The sequence below is a fragment of the Thermobia domestica genome, chromosome 10, assembly GCF_964235325.1.
Source record: "Thermobia domestica chromosome 10, izTheDome1.hap1.1, whole genome shotgun sequence".
NCBI classification, from domain to species: domain Eukaryota; kingdom Metazoa; phylum Arthropoda; class Insecta; order Zygentoma; family Lepismatidae; genus Thermobia; species Thermobia domestica.
In genome coordinates, this window is record NC_137463.1 from 158085964 (window position 1) to 158103977 (window position 18014).

At 34.9% G+C, this 18014-nt stretch overlaps 1 protein-coding gene across 1 annotated transcript in view; it reads left to right on the forward strand.

Annotated features, from left to right (window-relative positions):
- Positions 1-17069, forward strand: part of LOC145662787 (uncharacterized) — a 71449-nt gene extending 54380 nt beyond the window's left edge. Inside the window, exon 3 of the mRNA XM_081728669.1 lies at positions 6565-17069. Within this exon, the coding sequence (XP_081584795.1) occupies positions 6565-7530 (966 nt within the window). The 3' untranslated portion in view covers positions 7531-17069. The remainder of the gene's footprint in view (positions 1-6564) is intronic.
- The last annotated feature ends 945 nt before the right edge of the window (positions 17070-18014 follow it).

An 18014-nucleotide genomic window follows, 5' to 3' on the forward strand; every position in this document is an offset into this window, starting at 1 on the left:
ATAGGTACGACTTATTGTCTAAGGCCATTGGTGGAAAAATTTAGGACTTGGTGGAAAAATATTCAAGTCCTATAGAACATTTACCAAATTTTGTTTCTTAACAATTCCAAAATATGTGGGTGGACCAATGTACCCATTTAAAAATGTGAGAGGATATACCCATGTCTTGAAATGAAATGAAATCTTTAGTTTAATGTCCCACGGTTATGTCTTTAGGCTAAGGGAGACGATGATTAAAACAAGTGAATGATAATGAAAGAATTGGTGGAATGAGAAATTGGAAGGAAACGGAAGTACCCCGGGAAAACCCATGGACGATGTTGGTACCATGTCTTATGAAGGAGAATGGACCCATATACTCAATCATATAACCATATAAGGTAATGAAGCTTCATCAAAGAAGATAAAATAGGTTAAAAACCTCGGAAATTTGAATAATTGGCAATTTTCTACCTATAAAATGGAACGAGATGGACCAACCAAACATAGAAGTACAGTCATGTCCAAAATGGTTGTCGCATATCTATAACTGTCTTCTTGTAAGAATGTAATTTGATAATGATTTTAGAGGGTACTTTTAGTACTGATACTATGTGTATATTCGGGAAATGTATATTTGTAGTAAATTTCATAGGAAAACAATTATAAATACTAAAATTAGAATGAGTAAAACAAAATGTTGCTAAATGGACAAGAAAGTTTTATTTTCGTTTTATTGTTCTTATTTACTGCTCTTTTGACATGAAATTTGCCACATACATGTCTTTGCCTATTATACACATACTAACATTATACCGGGCGAATTCCTTGTCAAATTATATTCATACAACAACATATTTTTAGACATGCGACAATAATTTTGGGCATGAGTGTACATACCCTGGTGCTATACAATCATACCAAATTTTGAAAATTTGATAATTTCCAAAAGTTTAGGGGTCGTGGTCCTATATAACCCTCCCAAAATTTGGGGTGGGCCAAGATATCGATGCCAAAATCAAGAGGGCATTAACTCTTGACGTCATACCACGTGACCAAGTCATGTGACGTCTCCGGCAATCAGAATCGAGAACCAAGCAGTCCATACTAATATATGTATAGTTTGCTTGAGAGGTGGCGTCAAGCTTCGAGTGATTGATTTTACATTATTTGTTGCGTGAATTTATCTTAAAGCCATAGAAAGTATCCACTAATTATCTATTGAGGGGATTGAGAGGGATGCTGAAACTCCCGGAGTATGCTTCTGTTTATTTGCGGAATCCATCTTGTTCTGATCATTGGAAAGACAATTGTAAACAATCGTTCGTAGCTGCTTCCAAAAACTTTATGAATGTGGGATTGAATCGAAGGCATTTTGGTAGTCTATAAGTGATATACTCAAATTCCTTTTCTGGCATTTAGTTTGTGCAGTAAGTATTGTATCTATTATTATTTGGCCTTTGCATCCGTTGTTGATTCTGTAGCATCCTTTTCATTATTCTGTCATAAATCTGCTTCTCTGCAGGTTAGAGTTTTATGTGTGTCATGTATTTTTACATCAGAGGAAGGCATGCGATAAGCCTGTGGGTTGTACTTAGTGTCTGTATTTTCTGGTAGAAGAAATGTTCTTCCGTTTGTTAGAAAGCCGGGAATGTCCCTTTGTCGTGAATAGTGTGGTTATAATATGTAGCGGTGCTGCCGTGTAGTGTTGTGGACTGTTTGTACTAGGGGATTTCCAATCTGAAGATTATCTAGTCCCTTGATTGACGTTTGTTTCTGTTACGTGGAATAGCTCTATATCTTGAATTGGGATCTGATTGTTTCGTTTGTAAGAGCACTGCGTTTGGTGTCATGTTTTCGGGTTTCTTTTCAGATCTGAAACCAATAAGTCGTTATTTCATTGATCACTGACAATTCTGTTTGATGCTTTTGTTGTTCCTAACTTTCGGTAGGTTTCCTGAAAATCATTATTATTATTATTATTATTATTATTATTATTATTATTATTATTATTTTCGAGCAGCCGTTTTCTTGTATCTGCATATCCTTCCTGCATAAATAGCTAGTTGTTCCGTGAGTCTATCAATGACTTCTGTGATGGCGGAATATTATTATTATCTAAATCGAATCCATTTTCTTAGGAAATACAACCCCTCCTTTAAACTTTCTTTTTTTTAACAAATGCTTTGTAACACTGTGTGTGCAATTGTATCTTTTTTATATATACTGTGGTTTTCATCCTCATTCATGTACAGAAACAATAAATATAAATTGCTGAGAAAATGCACTTCTGTATATAATACGGTAGCTTTTTTCTTTGTTTGTTGGTGATAGGTCGCTGGTGAGTGGTCAATTTGAATTTTGGCTCATTCCATGTGAAATGAACCAATGCCATTTGCCCTTATGTCATGGATTTTCTTCATATTTTTTCTTTGGGTAGATACCCATGAGAAATGACCACAGGAATATTTGCAGATCTTTATCTCTTAAACGGACCTCAGGAAAAATAAATGAAAATCTGGCATTTTCCGAGACTTCTGCCGCGGAAAAATCGACACGTAATTTTAAACATTCTGTAACTCCCTTATTTTTCGGCCAATTGAAGTGTTTCTGGTGTCAAATTAAAGCTAATAGTCTCTACTATTCAGAACTACTGTTGAATCAGAAAAAGTGGTTCATAGAAGAGAGATACAGACTCTGAAACAGAATTTGTATGATTTTTATGTTATTTTTGTAAAAAATCATATCTGCTAAATCACTGAAAACACAACCTCCATATTTTTACCTCAGATTCACCTAAATATGTATGTTCAATAGTGCAAAAATGAAAAGGGTGTTTTTTGTGGTTTGTCAGTAAGAAATTATAATGCAGGGACACGACTTATGGCACGTTATTAACATTTAACATTAACATGTTATTAACTATAGAAATGTTGCATTTTGTTGGAATGTTTACTACATGGGTTACATTTGGCTTGGTTGAGATGAACGCGTAACGTGCAAAAATTAATATATTGAAACATTATTTTATGAATACGGAAGGATATCATAAATATTGAAGGAAGTCAATTGCAATGACATTCTCGCTCACTCACTCCCCATCACACATACCCACGTTACTATTACTAGTGGGTCTAATGACCACGTGCCTCACGTGAATTTCAAAAATTGCGCCGTATAGAGTGGATGGCCGCCATTTTGAAAAAGTTTGCCGCCATTTTGAAACTGTACATTGGATCACTTGATTGTTAGATACACTAAATTTTATACGTCTTTTGCTTCTATTCTCAAAATTTCAAGTCAAAATACTGAAAATTACGACCTGGAGTGTAGATGGCCGCCATTTTAAAAATCGACCGCCATTTTGAAAGTTGACATTGCTCCACTTTAATGGTACGCACAGTAAATTGTATATGTCTCATGCTTCTATTCATAAAATTTCAAGTCGAAAACCCGAAAACCGCCCTATAGCGTGGATGGCCACCATTTTGAAAATCTGGCCGCCATTTTGAAATTTTACTTCTGTTCTATTCTATAAAGCAAATTTCGAGCGTCTCACGGTTCTTACCTCAAAATTTCGTGATATTTTGTAATATTTTCCTTGCTTTTTTTTGCTAAATATACAGTGGTATTGAAATAAGACACTGTGTCTTGGATACTCCATGATTCAGGGACAAGGGTTAATATTTGGACTTTCTCATCAACACTGCTGGCAGAAAACTTTGCGCAAAGTCTCTCCATCAGACTTTCACAATCCTTGCATTTTTTGTCTTCATCCACCTCATTCTTACAGGACTGGGGCCCTTCAGTACCAAAAGCGTTTGCTGCTAACCCTGTGAAACTGGCAGCAAGACGACTAGCCTTATGTGTTAAGTATGTGCCTCTTCTGTCCACTTTTCTTTTGGTAGCTTTCAGTGGTGAACAGTTAAGTAATTCATACGCTTTATTAAGTTTTTCTGAGACAGATTCATCTGGTTCGTAAGCGTCATCAGAATCAAAGTTGATTTCACTGTCCGATTTGCTGCTGTTTGCTATCACTGCTTTCCTGCAAGATATACACAATTTCGTGCCAGGAATTAGTTCAATATCTGTAAATCTTCTGGAAAATGCCAGCGAAACAGATTTTAAACTTTTCACTACCCTTTTCTTATGCTTTTGAAAAGGATCAATGTATGTTCTCTGCCTGTCTTCATAAAGAGATAAATATTGCTTTAAATGGAAATCACAAATAAATTTCAAGTCAGAACATTTGGCTCTAAGTCTGATAAGTTCCACATCACTTGCTTTCATATCACACACGGAAGTTACTTTCCTGTCTGGAACTTCCTCACATTCCTCATACTGCCTGCAAACCGAACACTGGTCACCTGGTTCCATTTGTAACATTGTTAGAATAACTTCAAAATACCAAATAACAGTCACTCAGTAACATTATGTATATATATATAAACTAATTGCCGAACGTCAGTGAGGCTCCTACTTGGACTCGATCTGCGTTTGGATTTTCCTGTCTGTCTGTTTGTATGTCTGTCTGTACCACGCTACAGGGCGCAATTTTCGGTATTTTGATACGAAATTTTTAGGATAGGACTACGAGATACCCTAAACTTGCTGTCTAGATTTTGGCGGTGATCAAAAGTAAAATTTCAAAATGGCAGCCATCCACTCTTTACGGCGCAATTTCCAGTCTTTTAACACGAAATTTTGAGGTAAGAACCGTGAGACGCTCGAAATCTGCTTTATAGAATAGAACAGAAGTAAAATTTCAAAATGGCGGCCAGATTTTCAAAATGGTGGCCATCCACGCTATAGGGCGGTTTTCGGGTTTTCGACTTGAAATTTTATGAATAGAAGCATGAGACATATACAATTTACTGTGCGTACCATTAAAGTGGAGCAATGTCAACTTTCAAAATGGCGGTCGATTTTTAAAATGGCGGCCATCTACACTCCAGGTCGTAATTTTCAGTATTTTGACTTGAAATTTTGAGAATAGAAGCAAAAGACGTATAAAATTTAGTGTATCTAACAATCAAGTGATCCAATGTACAGTTTCAAAATGGCGGCAAACTTTTTCAAAATGGCGGCCATCCACTCTATACGGCGCAATTTTTGAAATTCACGTGAGGCACGTGGTCATTAGACCCACTAGTAATAGTAACGTGGGTATGTGTGATGGGGAGTGAGTGAGCGAGAATGTCATTGCAATTGACTTCCTTCAATATTTATGATATCCTTCCGTATTCATAAAATAATGTTTCAATATATTAATTTTTGCACGTTACGCGTTCATCTCAACCAAGCCAAATGTAACCCATGTAGTAAACATTCCAACAAAATGCAACATTTCTATAGTTAATAACATGTTAATGTTAAATGTTAATAACGTGCCATAAGTCGTGTCCCTGCATTATAATTTCTTACTGACAAACCACAAAAAACACCCTTTTCATTTTTGCACTATTGAACATACATATTTAGGTGAATCTGAGGTAAAAATGTGGAGGTTGTGTTTTCAGTGATTTAGCAGATATGATTTTTTACAAAAATAACATAAAAATCATACAAATTCTGTTTCAGAGTTTGTATCTCTCTTCTATGAACCACTTTTTCTGATTCAACAGTAGTTCTGAATAGTAGAGACTATTAGCTTTAATTTGACACCAGAAACACTTCAATTGGCCGAAAAATAAGGGAGTTACAGAATGTTTAAAATTACGTGTCGATTTTTCCGCGGCAGAAGTCTCGGAAAATGCCAGATTTTCATTTATTTTTCCTGAGGTCCGTTTAAGAGATAAAGATCTGCAAATATTCCTGTGGTCATTTCTCATAGGTATCTACCCACAGACAAAATATGAAGAAAATCCATGATTGAAGGGCAACCATAAAATCTGATATTGGTTCATTTGACATGGAATGAGCCTTTTGGGAATCTGGTTTCATTTTCTATCCCTGACTTTGCATCAAAGATCTCAGCTTCGCGACTGTGACACAGACCCACAGTACACACAGCTATATTAAAACTACCTTTCTCGTAATGTATTTGGTCTTTAAATACAACTCAGTAATACCACACTTTATTTTCTATTGAAGGTCAGGAAGAAAAAAGCAACGGATTTTACAATTTTTATCAAATTTCGCTGCGCACGGGCTAGAACGCATTCGAAAAAGTTGAAATTATGGCTCCCAATATCATGCAAGTTTTATTAAAAATACAAAACCGTTCGACACCTGTAATTTAGACGTCATGGAATTGCAGCTGTATTTATTATTTTAAGAAATAAAGAATAAAGTGATTGTTACTATGTTCCCTTTTGGGAAAGAATATTCTTAAGCTTCTTAAAAGTTGTTTCTGCAACGTTTCCATAACTAACGCTTAAGTAGCTTTTGATATTAACCTTACAGCAATATCATTCCCCTCTCATTATTTTATTTTTAGGGGGCCAACATTCATAGCTTCTTTTTGAGATGTTCAACCCTCGAAATGGATTAACATGTTATCATTGTACAGATATCGGCTGTTGTAAAGCGAATATGCATACATAAGCTGTTTTCCTAATTTATTCTTATTTAAATCTGTTTCAGGAAGAAACTATCGCAGATGCATCTGAACAAAAGGAGAGTTCTAACGAATCACGAACTTACGTCCATGAAACCAGGTTTAAAGGTCAGAAGAGAGTAGATGTTGGAATACGTTCTCCTTGGAGAAAACATTCCAAAAATGCGGTGGAAAGCAGAACATCGAAAATGACGAATAAAAATACCAAAGATTTGGAATCTTCACACAAACACTCAAAAGCTGGAGAAGGTAGTTCGAACAGAAAAGATGACCACCGTACAAAAACAACTGAGAAGTTTGATGGTGTAACTGTGAACGAAGCTCAGATAAAGGAAGAACAACCAGATTTAGACTATTATCATGCTACATACGCTGCAGCAGCTGCTCAATATAGTGGGATTGATAATCATTTCATGAAAGGGGAGGCAGCTTTTGATAAAAATGCGTTAGCAGTGTGTGCTTTCTGTTTTAAGGACTTCAAAACAACACTGGAACTGCGAAAGCATATTCGGACTCATACAAATGAGAAGCGTTATCACTGTGATTTCTGCAATCTGTCTTTTACACGCGCCGCCCATCTTAAACGTCATCGTCGGGTTCATACTGGTGAACGCCCATATGCATGCACTATATGCACCAAACGATTCTCACGACAAGATAAACTAAAACAACATATGACTCGACACGAAATGCAGGATGAGCATATGCAGTTATCTTCATCATTATCGTCTCAGAAAGCACTGAAACGAGATAATTACAGACCGCTTGTGTCGACATCTTTAGAACACGCTTCTACGTCATTCTCTTCTCATATGTCGCCTTTTGGTGATATGAGCTATTTGTCCTCTCTTTCTATTGGAAATCGTTATGCTGATCAAACAATTGACGAGACGTCTGGATCAAACCAAAACGAAGGTCAGTCTACTGAGGATTTATTAAGTTCTGTACGTAAACTGGGTGAATGTACAATTCAAGCATTTCCATCTAATTAGGCACCAGATGTAATCTTTTCTTAACGTTGAAACAAATGTGGTTGTGCGTAATGAAGTAGATGTATTTCTTTCATGTTGAAAATTCCAAAAGTTATAAAAAGAAAATATCCAATTCTTTCTCGCAGTTAACAGTATAGACTTGAAGATAGTGGTACTATTCGTGAAAGAACTGCGTTGTTAAGCCGGCAAAAGTATTGTAGTAAAACTTATTATTATTACTGTAGAAAGTGTTTACAGTGATATTGTTATTCATAGAAGAATATATTATGATTTTTGGTGTAATAATTTTGTTAAAACTAAATTATTTAAGCAATGTGACTACGCTTGAGAGAAGTGTAGATAGGACGTTTAGTATCCATATTAAACCTGTTCAGTTAATTTTAATACATAGGTCTAGTTATATCTCAAATATACTATTGTTTGTTTCAAGTATTAAAAATTCAATTACATAAACAGTGACAGTACGGAAATGTAGAAGAGAAAATGTAAAATATAAACCACATAACCTGTAAATCTTCTGATGTTCTTTAATTAATTGACTAGATTCCCATACCGTTGATTTCTTTGTTTGTAAGGAAATTATATATTTTGTTGGAATGTATTTTACCTCTATGTTTCAAACACTATTATTATAAATTCGTAAATACTATTATTTAATAGTACGATTTATTGTATTTAGAAATATGTACATAGTAAGAGTATATAAAAATATGATATTTAAATTCATATTTGTATTAAAATATATTTAAAAATAAGAAATTTTACTTTTTTTTTTTTAAAAATGGAACAATTGTTTGAACAGATAACTCACAATTTTCTTATTCCGAGCATTCTTATATTTCCACTGATCGTAATTTTCTGTTATGACACTTCCTTGGCAAGAAGTAAATAGTTAAACTAGAGTAATTGACTTTCATTTGGGGAAAATTATGAAAAGTTTTGTTCTATTTAGCATTCAAATACTGATCTACTGCCTATTCCAGGCTTCTGGAAGATTAAATCATTTTAATAATAGACCCATAAAAGAAATGTAATGAATAATATCCCTTACTAGAATGTTCATAACGAAGTTATTTCTAGTATTTTCTGTTGAATTCATTCAAGTCGAAATTCTAGTAATATGGGAGTGTTTACCCATGAAAACAGTGGCAAAAGTTATTTTGTGTTTGTGGTAATAATTATATAGCAGTCACGGAATGTAGAAGTGTATATCCTTTCTTTCATAATTTGTAATTCTTTTTGTTTGTTTGATAACACTTTCATCCTAGGTTATTGTCACGATTATATTCTATCTTTCAAGAAAGTAAAGTTAAGTGAGTTACGAGTGTGCATATGTCATCCTTCGTGAAATAAAGTTAGCACATTTTCATACGAACTTCGACACGCTATACACCTAAATATAAGCAATGAGAAACACGTTTGTTCTTGCGAATGTAGTAATACACAAAGAGTGAAAATGTGCATGACTGGACCGAGACTCGAACCCGACATCTTCGGCGTACCGTGCCGATGCTTTAACCACTACACTACCCAGTTCACTTCCAGAACAGTCATACAGTCTCCCACTATTTAGTGCTCTTCCATTCAGACCATGTGGTTTGTACCACAGTCTAGCTGTTGTGCTTGGACAAATCCAGTGTCTATGTTCAGAACACCGCTAACGGTTGTATTATCATTATATTAATGAAAACAAGAAACAATCTATTTAAACTTACTATGAATTTGCATATACAGAGGATTTGATGTGTAAAAATAAGTTTAAATCGGTTGTTTCTTCCTTTCATTAATATAACATTTGTTGTTGTTCGAAATAAGATTGACGAGATGCGATGAATATATGGATAAAGCCGTGATATTCAACATCAATTGTAGAAAGCTAACGCAAACAACGTCACAATATTTCTTAAAACACGTGAATGATTGAAATAGTAAGTTAGTGTTCTCCTTTCTTTCTTTCCTATCTGAAATGCGGAATATACTTGTTTCCGGAATAAATCAAAATGGGAGAAGGAATTTTGCTTTAAAATCAAGCAGAGCATGTGATTGTCCGTATTATATGGAAAAGTTTGTAACTTTATACTTTTTATTTGTTAATAATGTGGTGTTCGTGAACTTCCGCAAAAATGATTTCTATACTTTGCAGAAAATGGAAATAATTGAAATGAAATCTTTAAGTTTTACGTCCCACGGCTATGCCGGTTAGACTAGAGGAGACGGTGATGATGAGAGATGAGTGAAATGGTGGAATGAAGAAAGTGGGAGGAAACGGAAGAACCCCGAGAAAACCCACGAGCACGGTGTTTGTCCACCACAAAGTCCACGCGGCGCGAGCTGGGATCGAACCAGGGACCCCAAGCACCGGAGGTGAACGCTCTACCACTGAGCCATCGCGCCCCCTGCAGAAAATGGAGCTGCTGCTGTTTGTCATAGATTAAGTCATATCCGATAAGCGTATAGTTTTGGAAAAACTGTTTACTAATCATGAGCTGAGGACTTTGAAGGAAATATCGTTTTTTTTTTTTTTTTTTTTTTTTTTTTTTTTTTTTTTAAATATCTAAGTTCATTACTAGAAGCAGCAATTTAGAATTTTCAATCTTTTAAGCTTTTGTGAAATTTGAAAGAATATTATGACGGCATTTATATGCCAACTTCAATTTCTTTCATCGTTTACAATGAGGAAATGTATATACAAGGTTACCATTTATTTAGAAAGCACGAATTCTTTGACTTTCCTAGGTTTTCCAGGTCATGATTTACAAACTTCTTGGCCTATTTAATTATTAAAAAAAAAAAAAAAAAAAGAAAATAAAGTTTTTCTCCACGAGGGAGGTTTCTCACCTCTATGCAGGTCCATGCATATAGCGCATTGTATGCGGAGAAGTTTTCCAAAATAAACTAATTTATTTTATAAAATATCCCCTGGCACATAGCCGGCAGTGGCGTGCCGTGACTTTTCTCACAGGGGACTAGGTTCGAAGAGAATGTGTGCTGTAGAGTGGAGGTCCTGAGTAATATTGTTGACACCAAATAACACAATTTATATGTTTCTGTAAACGCTTCTTGAACCAAGCCTCTTTCTTTCAAGAAATGGATAATTTCAGTCACAGTTTTATTTGAAAAATCTAAGAGTCTGTAAACCTATATTAATTCATTCCGCAAATTCTTAAAATTAAAATGAAAAAAAAAAAAAAAAAGCTCTCGTAAATTGATTTAAGGGCCAAAAACAAGCAATCAGGAAATCGAGATTTCAAGCACTGAAAATTCTTTAAATCTAACAGCTCAAGAAATTGTAACTCACTGAGATCTTGAAATCACAGTATCAATAATGTAATTGAAGAGACGCACGTATTTAATTTCTGAATCTGTTGAGTCATCTACTTTACGTCTTTTATTAGAAGGTTCCCATTGTCATCCAATTCTACTTTTCTATAAAACTTAAAAATCATTTCTTGCATTTCTAAATTGAGATACCATCTTTTGTACTTTCTGGATGCAATATTTCACATCCAAGGTTTTACTTTAAAGAATGTTGAATAGTATATCCGTGTGCGAAAAAAAAAGACAAAACTTTTAGTAGAAATGCAAAATCGAAATCCTTCAATGATAACTCACACATTTTTTTCTTTTTTGTAGTCTTGAAAGCTTCGGTGTCGCAATTATCTGAATCTTCTACAATGTTCTTAGAACACCGTAAGAGTTCTATTTGATTTTCATTTACTGCATTCACAATTTTGGAATTGTAATTCCATCTTATAGTGGCAACCGTTGGAAATCGCTTAGTTACTTCTGATTCAGCAAGCGCGTTACAGCGTTTCGATGAATATGAAAAGAAATTTGGAATGCCACTTATTCTAAAATATATTTTACATTCCTTGATGTGATTAAGAGACTGTGGAACAGCGAGATTTAGACTGTGAGCATACCAGTGTATGGTGAGTGCACTCAAACACCTTTTCACATAAGATTGCAAACCGTTCAAATGTCCAGAAAATGTGGCAGCCCCATCCATAACCTAGTGCTACAAGCTTTTGCTTACAATTAAAGTGAAAGAGAACTTGGAAAGCATGCTCACTTAGTGCAGTCGCAGTGCAATCATTAGTAACATCTGCAAAACAAATAAATCTTTCATGAATTGCCGTCTTTCACGTACCGATTGAATGTTGAGAGATCTTTGCAATGTCCGTAGTTTTGTCAACGTTATTGCTGTAAGAAGTGTATTGTTTATTTCTGACTTAATTTTATCCAGAATTACTCACCAACACATTTAATAATATAATTCTGAATTCTGCTTGATGTTCCTTTAAACACTCCCATGCTGTGAAGATGACAAGTCAACATGGGCGCCCCAACGAAAGGGCAGGGTGGGGCCCGGACCTTCCTCTGGCTCACGAAAATGTATACGTAATACGGCAAACCACGTACATTAAATACCAGAAACACCAGACGCAACATAGCAACCATGGAGATGGACCCCTCCCTAGAAAAATTTCTTCAGTCGCCCCTGCAAGTCCATTTAGTGTCGTATTTAGTAAGTAACTGAATTACTTCAATATAATTTCCCTAATTGACAGAATCTTCCTGTTTGTTATGACTTCTAAATGACAGCTCTTGTTTAGCCATAAAACAAGAGGAATAAATCAATCGGTTCATTAGTTCCCGGTTTGAATCAACTTCTGCATTGCTTGCTCAATTGAAAATCAATTCTGGTTTCCCGAAAGTTTTCAATTTAGTTATTGTGGACAGGTATGAATAACATTTTTCTTGGCGCAACTTGGGTTTGTGAAAAATGTTCATGTCACAAAAGCCATCATTCTTCCACACGTCCTTTTCTATGTGGAACAGAATGCAAGGCCAGCAATACAGTTTGTTTCTTGTCTTACATGCAGTTAACTATTTCGAACAAGCAAAATAATCCGTTTTGATGATATGTATATAATCTTTCATTTTTGTCTAAATGGAAATGCTTGGAGTTGTTCTACCACTGGTTATTATTTGTTGCTTTTCTTGAAAATTAAGGAATCCAAATGATACCATGAATAATTGGTCCAGAATACAACACTGAAACGGCCGATTCCCACCCCTACTGTCCCCTATACCAATTGAAGTAATATCACTGCTTGCGCCATCGCTTTGCTGCAAGGGACTCGCTTTCTCAAACGAGTCCCCTTCCATATTTTATTCTTTGAGTCATTTTCAAAATATATTGATAATCTAAAAAGTTCACACTTCATTAGATCTCTTAAAGTGTCAAGGTTAATACTGTAAATTTAATTGCGTTAAAACTATTAACTGTAAAAAGCAAACGAGCATTAAATTCGCTTACGACAGAACGCCCGTGCTTAGAGCTTAGACAACATAATATGAGGACTAGCTGGCTGGACCCTGTTCCCTTCCCCGAGAAAAGCCGATTAAAACCCGAGCGTTTCCGATCTCCACTTCGCTGTCGCACCCAGCACACGGGCGCTGACTATAGTTGTGTCGGAACAATTGAAATAGTGTTATTTTACGAAAATAGAGAAATACAAACAATGTTTTCGTTTTTTTTTTTTTTTTTGGTATATATTTATCACAAAATACTTTAATTAAAACGCCAGGGGACTAGCCTAGTCCCCTTGACGGCACGCCGCTGATAGCCGGATATGGGAAAAAGAGAAAGGGGTTCTGGGAAGTAAAAATCCGTACTTAAAATTACCTTACCTTCCGGGTTTTTTCAACTTTTCGCAAAATTCTCTGACTTTTTGTGGAATTTTTACTAGTAAGCTGAAGACCCTAACCTTTTCCGGTTGGTGGGAACTCTAATGTAGTTGATTGGAGGTCCAGGATGTAAAAAATTGATATAAATATAAATTTAAAAAGATAAAACACTATACGGAACTATTTCGCTTCCAAACCACGAACGGATCCTTCGGAGAATTTAGAAACAAGGAATACTAAAGAAAATCGAAAGGCGTCTAGTCGTGCGTGCTTTGATATCTAATAGTTTTGCTCGTTTACAGCTCGAAAGCTCTGCACCCTATCATTTAACTAAATGAATACAATTTAGAAGGTAGCGATCTGTGAACGGAGTAATTATATATATTTATTCATTATAGCTCAGAGCCATTCTATAAAACATCAAATTAATCCCGAACGTAGAGAGTAAAGTTAGCATTGTCCTAGAAAACTAAGGTTACCTTCTCATGTAGCGATCACGTTAAGAATAAATTTTAAATCATTTCTTTATTTTTTCTAATAATACAGCTCTAAATATTACAACCTCCATCTTCTCATTGAACATCTATAGTAGAAATATTTCGTTTTTCTCCTTGGCTCTAGACAGATGTCACCATGGAGAAACAGACGAAACTTTCCCTACTTGCTAACCTAACTCAGTGTCTCAAATTAATAATTCTTATCAAAAGAATAAGTTTTAACAACTATATATACTCCCGTGAAATTTTCTGATATCATCACTGCTATGTCTGCTTTTATAATACATTGCCATAAAGTAACATTCTATCCCTGAAAGGGTGATGCAAGCAAGCCTTATTTCCTATTGCACGTGGCTGCTAATTCGAATCAAATAAAAGAAAATGAGAACGCAAGTTGAAACATATTTTGCTTTGCAGATTAGGTTCTCTGATTGTGATGCAAACATGGTTTCATATACGTTTCCGAAAGGACCCATCGTATTACCCGACAAGCTACAAACGGACAGTGGAAAAAATTGTAATTCTAGCGGCGAAAAAATTCGTAAAGCATATTTTTGTATATTTTTGCACTTTTTGTATTGTTATAAGATGTAGCGAATTAAATAATAAAACATCCATATTGTTACCAGTATGTACATTTATTTTAGAGAAATAGGCTAGTAGCGAAGTTTGCAGCAATATGTATTTACGTCTTTGGAACAGTATGAACACTGTAACGAAGAAAACCAATATTATTACGTGTATATCTACTGACTTTACAGTAAAAACTAACATTAGCTGGTGGTATACATATAAAGTAATAATATGAACATATATGAAATTAACGAAGAAAACATAAATTATTACATGTACGTATATCTATTTCTTTTAGAGAAAGAGTTAACATTATGGTTATGTATACGGATGCATCTCTTTGAACATTTGTTATGAAATTACTAAATAAAACATATTATTGCACGTATCCACGTTTACTAGAGATAAAAATAAGCAAATATATTTGTAGTAGTATGAACCTTTAATGAATTTTACGAAGAAAAACAGAATATGATGTTGGTACGTACATGCGTATCCACGTTGTTTTAGAGAAGGACGTAACATAGTAATTTGGTATACGTATGTTCTCTTATATTAATACGAACCTTTTTATGAACTTTACGAAGAATTTTTCTAAATATATAGACACTTACTTCAGAAAAACAGAAGAGAGAATGTTTGGTTTTTGTAGTATAATGAACCTTGCATAAAGTTAACGAGGAGAACATAACTCTTGCGATCCATGCATAGCCACTTTGTTCGGAGAAGGAAGTAACGTAATAATGTGGAATGCGTATGTACTTTTTCTAGTAGTATATAAATCCTTTTATGAAATTAACGAATTAACATGTAATGTGGCATGAAGATAGACTGTCACTCAACAAGAACTACACCTACAGATACAGACGAATTCTATCCAGTATGTTACAGCCATGTCATACGTATCTATACATTGCATACGTATAGATAGTACATATTACCACTCGTACCTATTCGCTCTCGGAGCTTGCAACCTGAGTTACTGCATAAGGCTCAGATAGCAAGGAATTTAACAATAATTTCCTAGCATCTGATGAAAGAGGCTCTATATGATTACGATAGATAACAGTAGTTTGTGAGATTGAAAAAAATTCGGAATCTGTGGAATACAACAATGTATGCAACAGGTAACTTGCATAAAGTACCGCAAGTTTGTTCGCGAGACATTTTCCGGTATTTCGTTCCGGAACTTTGTCTGCATTACGCCACACTTGAAATACCTCCCGACGTTTCATCGCCATATTTGCTTCAAAAAATCATATAAAATTAATAGGCAGACCTTGGCAGCTAGTTTCCTCTCTATTAACTCTTTATAGTATGTAAATCAAAATAAAATAGAAATGAAGACGCCATCTCCCTACATCAGTTACTAAACGTGTTCATACATTATGCATAATAAATAAAAACACATTTTTGAGCTTTATTTAGTTAAAGACGTATTTCAAACAGTCATAAAATAATACGGCTACCAATATGCAAAGAACTACTTGAGTACCAAGTGCTAGATACATCCCGGAAATATTCAAAATCTCAACCGAACTGGCGAAGAGATGTTTTCGCAAGCAAGGAAATTTATAGCTTCATTGGGATATAAACGGGAAATCTATATATGGTCAACATTTAAAGACTCGTACACTCCTCACTAGCTCACTTATCACATTGTTTTCGATGATATTGCGTGGACTCACTATCTCCGATTCATTAGGTGTTGCCATTTTAGGCATAGGTATTAGTTGGTTTTTCGAATTTTCAGCCACTAACATGACATTTTTTCCCACTGTGCAACGGTGTAAACTTCTACGGAGACTAGAGAGAAAGCACCTATAAGCCCGTGTATCCGAGCAGTTAGGTATCAACACGCGCTGTGGTAAAAGAAGTGTTCACATTAAATGTATCAAAAAGTGAAGCTTTTATTTTTCTTTCTTTTAATTTTCCTTCCGCTTGACATATATCACGCTCACGTATTAGAGAAATATGACATTATAAGCGTTTAAAGGTCTTCATGATTTATTACTTCGTTGTAATTTGTTATAACTTATTACACCCAAAAGTGTGATTTACAAATTAACGCAAGTATTGGAAAAGGAGAGAGAGAATTCTAATTCGGAAGGCAGAAGCGATATTTTTGAGTATCTTCTTAGCCGTAGACTTGTTTCTCTGTAATTAATTTTGCACAAATACTACAAATTTTTATGTAATTTTTATTATATATTTATTTAAAGCCTGCATATCATGTGAATAGCCGTTGTTTACCTCGGATTATCTGTAAACGATTTAATTTCCATATGATAGCAATCATTTGTGTGAATGCTGCCACTAAATATAAAATACATGCTATCCCGAACAGCACTCTGTTTTATTTGTTTGTAATGTGCCAAGAAATCAAACTATGAAATGCTAAATAGCAAAAGTGTTTAACCGGAAAAGGGTGTGATTAATGTTTCTTTCCTTTTTATTATATTTCTAGTTTATATCTAGACATAGTAAAGTAAATATTTGGAATTGAAGTTGTGTAGCTTACTGGTATGGGTTGTGAATTATTTGTGAAATTTAAAATTACATATGACTAGTGCAATGTAAATCAGTACAAATAGTAGAAATCATTGATGTAATGTCTATTATTACACGTACGTACTACAAGATAAACAACTGTTACATTTTGTAAGTTTTATATATACGATTGCAATCACGTTTGTAATAATTAGGAGTAATAACAATTTGTATGATTTTACTATTTTTGTCAATAAAAAAATTGCAAAGTTGGAATTGCAGTAATGAGTATTTGTGTCAATGCAATATTTTCTGTACCATATCGACCAGTGTTGCCACAATCCTAGCTCTGGAGTGGGCTGAAAAATAGTACCAAATTGAAACAAAAAGGGCTAAATTAATTATTTTATACCAGTGTAATTATTTTATACATGGCTCTATAGCACGAAACTAAAAGAGATAAAGTTGTAGAACACCCCCCTCTATTCCAAGAGTCCAAATCAAGAAAGTATTCTTTTTAAAAATTATTTTTTTTAAAAACATCCAAATCGGAGGACCCAGTGGCGTAACAATGGTCTTTGGCGCCCCTAGCCAAATCCCTAGTGGTGTCCGTCTCGTCCATTTAATAGGCCAATGTATGACCATCTGTAACTTACGCCTACGCACCACATCCCATATTTGGCTAGTTTTGGGCAGTGTGCCAACATGAGATTTTTCTTTCCACTAAAACGGCTAAAAATTCGCTAACTGTAAAAAAAAAAAAAAGTTATCACGTCTACAAAAATACTGTAGTAATATTGCAATCGGTATTTAAGAAGATCAGCTAATTATTACTCTCCAATAATGTTGAGATTAGAGCTAAATAGGTCAGTATCGTCCTCATCCATTTAACCCTACGTCATCTCAGTCAACGTCAGGAGCAGACGAAGGCAAAATTTCCACCCTGTCAATGAGTCTTTGTCCCCTCACCTAGTCATAGCCTATACTTTACATTTTATTACAGTAATGTTAGAAAATACGTTCAAAAATTTATTTTGGAGTGCTCGTTTAGACGCTCCCTGACGTTAGCGTCTCGGGCAGTTGCCCGGTTTGCCCAACCTTTGGTGTTTGTGCTGGGTTCTGTGTAGCCGCAGTACGTGGCAATTGTGCTGAGCCTCATGATAACACTTTTTAACTCGTTTTACTCCAGATCTTATAGGTCATAGAATTTGTCGTTATTGTTGAAAGCCT